General features: G+C 37.0%; 1 protein-coding gene across 1 annotated transcript; it reads left to right on the top strand.

Moving 5' to 3' along the window:
- Positions 1 to 401: 401 nt before the first annotated feature.
- Positions 402 to 1,806, top strand: LOC145669894 (zinc finger MYM-type protein 1-like). The gene is made up of 2 exons (XM_081738241.1): positions 402 to 994; positions 1,107 to 1,806. The coding sequence occupies exons 1-2, from the start codon at positions 402 to 404 to the stop codon at positions 1,804 to 1,806; spliced, it is 1,293 nt and encodes a 430-aa protein (XP_081594367.1).
- The last annotated feature ends 4,236 nt before the right edge of the window (positions 1,807 to 6,042 follow it).

Raw genomic sequence — 6,042 nt, 5'->3', positions numbered from 1 at the left:
AGATAGCAGCGAAAAATTAGATGATACCTCAAAAGCATCCTCGGTACCTTCAGATCTCGGTATCGACAAACCTGCACAGACTTACTTGACGTCTTATCCAGAAACTAGAACAGGAGGGCAGAAGCGAAGATTTCAATATTCCTGGTTCAAATCAAGGGAATGGTTAGAGTACTCCGTTATTGAGAATTCAGCCTTTTGTTTTCCGTGTAGGAAATTTCCAACAAGTAATTCGGATCCAGCATTTGTAACTTCTGGATACAGTGATTGGAAGCACGCAACAGAAAAAGGCAAAGGGTTTCAGAAACATTGCAGCTCCCAGTCGCACAAGCTTGCAATGAGTATATATTTAGAACAGAAACAAAGGGAAGAAACAAGAAACGGGAGAAACTATTGGGAAAATTATGGGCAGTGACTTAGTAGAAAAAAATAGGTATTACGTGAAATCGATAGCTGAAGTAATTCAGTTTTTGGTTATTAATGAACCACCTTTAAGAGGGAATTCTGAATGTAAAGATGTAGATTCCAGTGGACTTTTTCTGCAATTGTTTGACTTCTCCATGAGGAAGGATAAAAAGCTTGCGGAAATATGTAAGACCATTCCAGCGAACGCAAAGTATACTAGCCCCGAAATTCAAAATGAAATCATACATGTTATGGCTAATACCGTCATAGAAAACATTATGAATCAAATTCAAGAAAGTAAATGCATTTCTCTGTTGGCAGATGAAACCCAGGATAAGCAAGGCATTGAAGATTTAGCAATCGCCTTTCGATATACCGTTAATATGAAACCAACAGAAAGATGTGTTGCTATCTTGAATCTTCGTTTCCAAGATGCAAAAAATATTACATCCGAAATTATGTCTGTGTTAAGTAAGCTTACGCTTAATTCTAGTAAACTCATTGCCCAATCATATGATGGTGCTTCTGTCATGAAAGGTGCAATTGGTGGTGTTCAAAGTTTGATATCAAAAGAACTGAACAGAGAAATATTGTTTGTCTATTGTTTTAACCACCACCTGCACTTGGTTGTAATGCGTTCTATTGAAAATATACCGGAAGTTAAGGACTATTTTGATTTGTGTGAACAATTGTATGTTTTTCAGAAAAGGACGTGTTGCACAGATTTATGAGGGAAATGCTCTAAAACGATTGCTAAGCCAAAGATGGACAGGACATTTGGAATCAGTTAGCATTGTTCATTCACAAAAGGAGTTAATTCTAGAAACACTTGAGTCAATCGCGGATTCCTCATCTGGAAGTAAATTTGGGCAACTTAAGACGAAGGCTATTGGGTTGTTGTGGCAAATGAAACAGACAATGTTTCATTTCCTCACAAAAGTTATGGTTAAAATATTGGGGTATCTGAAACCAGCTACTGTACAAAGTCAACTGCAAGAAATGAGAAAACCTACTGTATGCAAATATATTTTAGATACAGTAAAAGAAGAATGTGATGCTTTCGGATGTGACCCTCCATTGAAACGAAAACGTTATCTTCCACGTGTGTTTTCTGACAGTATTGTTGATGCTAGTGGTGTTAACTTTGAAGGTAAAAGTGATGATGAAGCAGAGTATTTGCAAATATATAACGAAATAATTGATCATTGTTGCAGTGAAAGTACAAATCGGTTTCAAGAAAAGAACAGTGAAGTTATAACAGCTGTTTGCAAGTACTTGCTTCAGTTAGGACCAGTGGAAAAATTGAATCCGTTAAAGGGACTGTTGATTCACAACCCACAATACCAAGAAGCATTGAAAAATTTAACTGCTGAACTTGAATTAGCTAAAACATTCAGACTGTGACTTGTCTTGCAGAATTGGGTAATAAATTGCAAACATATGGGGCAGTCTTTCCCGGGATTGATCTTTTGGTAGAGGCAGCTCTAGCCATACCAAGTAGTACTGCTACCGTAGAAAACTGCTTCTCCCGCTTGACATCAGTTTTACGACCTTAAAGGTTATCGATGTCTCACGACCGAAAAACCGATCTTGTTTTGTTGAGTTACAACAAGGACATCACCAGAAACCTCGATCTCGACACAATTGTTCTAAGATTGGCAGCATCCAAAACAAGGAGACTTATACTGTGTTTGTGTTGTTAGTGATTGTTCAACTTGTTTCTACTATAGTGTGCCAACATGAGGAGTGTATATATGCGTGTTGTGTTTGTGTTTCTTAATCTTATGAAATTTATAAATTTGTAGATAGCAAAAACCCATAAACATATTATTTCTTTCGAACATCACAAAAAAAAAAAAAGATCAAAAATTGTTTAGAAGTACATGTGTAAAATAAGGCGCGTGATATTTGAAGAAACATAAAGTTTCATATCTAAGGAAATGTAAATAATAATACAGGTAAGATGTTAATTTCATTTTTCCAATATGCATATATTTGTTTAGGCTACGGAGAAGGGTCCGTAGGCTTTGAAGATAGTATTAAATTTCATTACTCTCTAGATGTTTTCAAGTTTCACAAATATTTTTTCAGTCGATTAAAAATTTAAAAACGTATTTCCTGTACTAATTCTTTGGAAATTTTAATGATTGGTTCGTTCGGCCAACTATTTTTTAACAAATATTTTTTTTTATTTCCTTGAAGATGAGAAAACGGAAGAAATATTTTGTTGCCATAACAAATTATTCATCATTACACACAGACAGACATTATATATATATATATATATATAATGTCTGTGTGTGTGTGTGCCCACCCTAATTTACATTTAGCCCCCCCTAAATTTGGAGGCTGGCTACGGGCCTGCTTGTACCTTTGAAGTTTTGTGTGCCGACCTCAGTGCTGAACATAAAACTTTCTTTTTCATACCAAAGTTCCTTAATTACCGAAATTAGTATGTCAAGTAGGTTGTACGACCTTAAGTCAGATGTGAATATTTCTCCTTCAAGTGTAGAGAAAAGATACAGACGGTTTTTCGTTACCATTTAGCTACAAATTTTTTGATCTTGCTTACTGCGTTTGAAGAGTATTATTTTCAGGTATTGTTCGTTATGGTTATTTATGTATATACATACTCTCCGCGATGGTAGAGCAGCTATTGCCCCTTGGTGACAATTCTGGTGAATTTTACGCGGAAAGTACAGCTCACAGATGACGAGAAGAACCCTAAAACAGGGCTAGCGGGGAAAGGTCAACGACACGGTTAAGTCCATTTTCGGTTTTTGAGGTGTGGTCTATACTTAGATGTCGTCTGCTACTCCGGGTAGTTATCTGTGTGCTATTTCGTGGTGTCCTTTGAAACCCCCGTGCAAAAAGTGAGCGAGCCCATACCGGTACCTACGTCACACTACTTCTGATAGGGTTCTTCTCGTCATCTGTGAGCTGTAGTCTGTGGATATGTTGTTCTTTAGCAAGCAGTACCGGAAGCAGACAAAAAAGGTAGTGAACCGTTAAGGGTTATACTTCTTTTACTAATGACATATTTTGCCTCTTAAATCTTGCTGATATTTTTGAAACATTAAATAATCTTAATCTCAAGCTCCAAGGTAGAAATATGAACATACCAACTTCTTGTGACATGATAACAGTTTTCATCTAAAAGATCTTACTACGGTAACACCATCTTAATGCTTCTATGCCCAACATTTCATCTTTTCCTCTATTAAATGATCTCTTGCCAATAAAGAGTATGATTTGACCATATAGAGAGAAAGTATCACCTCACACCTATATTCAGTCTATAATCAATTCAAGCGATATTTTCTCTGTTTGCGTGAAGAGGACTAGCAGTGCAAATTAGCAAGAACATCTTTCACCATTGATGTGGATTTACGTATTTCCATATGAAATTCAGGAGCAAACAATTGAATTAAAGTACGATTCATGTGCCGAAGAATTGTTTTAGTCAACATCTTTCGAAGAATTTTGGGTTGGTTTGCTGCCTGTTTATCCAAGACTAGGAAAAGAAGCCTTAGAAGTTCTTGTTCAGTTCTCGACAACTTACTTCTGTGAATCAGAATTCTCGATGTTGATTCACAATGAAATCAAAGCATCGCACCCGTTTGGGAGTGGAAAGTGATTTCAGTTCTGCTTTGTCAAGCTTATCACAGAATATCAAGAAAGTTCTGAAGGAAAAGCAATGTCAACTATTGTACTAAGATTTTCCTTTGCCCTTACTTGATAAGTTTTTGAACTCCCTTTTATACTGAAATGACATTTTGTACCCCTTTTCTTATAAATATTAAAAGAATAGTTTGCATAATAAATAAAACAGAAATAGAATTCCAGTTTTTAATAAGTAGAAATCTTGAATTGAAATAGGAAGGATAAAGTGTCAAACATGTACGTTTTGACTTTTGCACAAGCTAAAGGGCAAATGCTTATGACAATTTGTGTTTTATTCATAACTTCACATTTTATTTCTGTCATAGTTTTCACTCTTCTTGCTAGCTCTTCACGCTCACTCCAAGATTGGGAACCACTGTTTTAGATAATATATACACTGGATATATATAACTAACTTAAGATTCCCCTCTTCAGACAAAAGGCTTAAGAAAGAATTGCAGAGAAACATACAATAGGTATAGTTGAGGCCTAATGCAATAGCGGGAAAATAAAATTAAGCGTACCGAGAAGTCAACACCGGCAAATCAGAGCTCCCACCGGGAATGGAACACTAAACCACACATTCCAACAATAGTAAATTTATAACTGGTATCGGGATCGGACGAAATGAGACGAGACTTCATTCGGTTTCGCCTCGAGTAACAAATAGCTGTCTCGATTTTCGTCTCATCTTGAGTCGAATATCGCTTTCGAATTCGTCTCGATCAATCTCGGTCTCGAGGGCAAAGTTTCGATCTCGTCTCGATAGTCTCAAAATAAATTGTGTGAAAATTAAAAATGTGTAACTAGTACCATCTTATAGCCTGTTGGTTGCACTTTTTTATTTTCATTCTACATTCTTGACTGAGAAATTATTGTAGATCGCGTACTACTTCATAGCTAATTAGCTAACGCCCTGTATATGTGTGTTTGCGGATTCAGTTCTTACAAGGGACATGTTTCGGTTCGAACGCGAGGATCAATATAAAACTTGGCAGACATATACAGGACTAAGTACTGAACACTGTAGGAGGAGTCATTCCCGTGTAAAACTCGTTTTCCGCCGACAGCGCCACCTATCCTTCGAAACACTAGCAGTTAAAGTCCACGTTGTAGACGCTGAGTGAAGATCAGTCAGGTGCGTCAGTGTGGTAGTAAGTTCCAATTAGTGTTAGGTATGGTAGTCAGTATGGAAAAAATGAGGCGGGCTGTGGGCATTATCCCCTTTCATGTAGTTGAACAGCGAGAGAGCATAGAGTATCAGTGTATTACTGGCATTTACAGTGCTGGGCTCTCCAAGCGGCAAAAGAAGCTGGTTTATCGGATTTCAAAGCGTCCCTTAGTTTCATTGATAATCGTAAGAAACAAGTTGAAACAAACTTCAGATTACATCCTTCGTCAAATAATCTGATGACTTCACATTTCACTGTTTGGAGTTTCATTTTCCGATTCCCTTTGAATGAAGCAAAGTTCGTAGACAGAAATGTCCATAATCCAAAATAGGTTTGCGGTTACTTAAGAAAATAATTTTCTTGTGTCGTGCCAGAAGTTTCCGATACAAGTTGTACCCTCTTTAATGATAATTTTTGTATATACTCGGGATTTCCTTGTCCGTAAATTGCGGCAAAGCATCTGTTCGTTTCAGTTTTCGTGTTGGAGATATATCATACTCGCTTTGACTACTGCTTCGTGCTCTGGACTGACATCTTATTCCCACTCTAAACTGCTATCGTAGATGTCTTGCTGTGCTGTGCCATATTTTTTATCATCTCTGTCGAGTGTCGATGTGTGTATCATTTCTAATTCATTTTCGTACTCACTGATAATTAAATTGCACAAAAATGTCAGAAATGATATCTTCCGCTTCAGCTGATGTTTCATTCTAAAATCTGCGCCTTAGTTTGCCTTTAATTGTTCAACTACATGAAGAGGGTTAATGCCCACAGCCGGGGTTAATGCCATTTTTTCCACACTGAC

This window comes from Thermobia domestica, chromosome 14 (assembly GCF_964235325.1).
Source record: "Thermobia domestica chromosome 14, izTheDome1.hap1.1, whole genome shotgun sequence".
Lineage (NCBI taxonomy): Eukaryota > Metazoa > Arthropoda > Insecta > Zygentoma > Lepismatidae > Thermobia > Thermobia domestica.
This window is presented reverse-complemented; position numbering and strand designations above follow the sequence as displayed.

Bases quoted from the DNA above. Each gene is read 5' to 3' on its own strand.
- LOC145669894 (XM_081738241.1), top strand. From the start codon at position 402: ATGGGCAGTGACTTAGTAGAAAAAAATAGGTATTACGTGAAATCGATA. The intron at 995-1,106 runs GTTTGTCTATTG...TATGTTTTTCAG, and splicing joins GAACTGAACAGAGAAATATT to AAAAGGACGTGTTGCACAGA.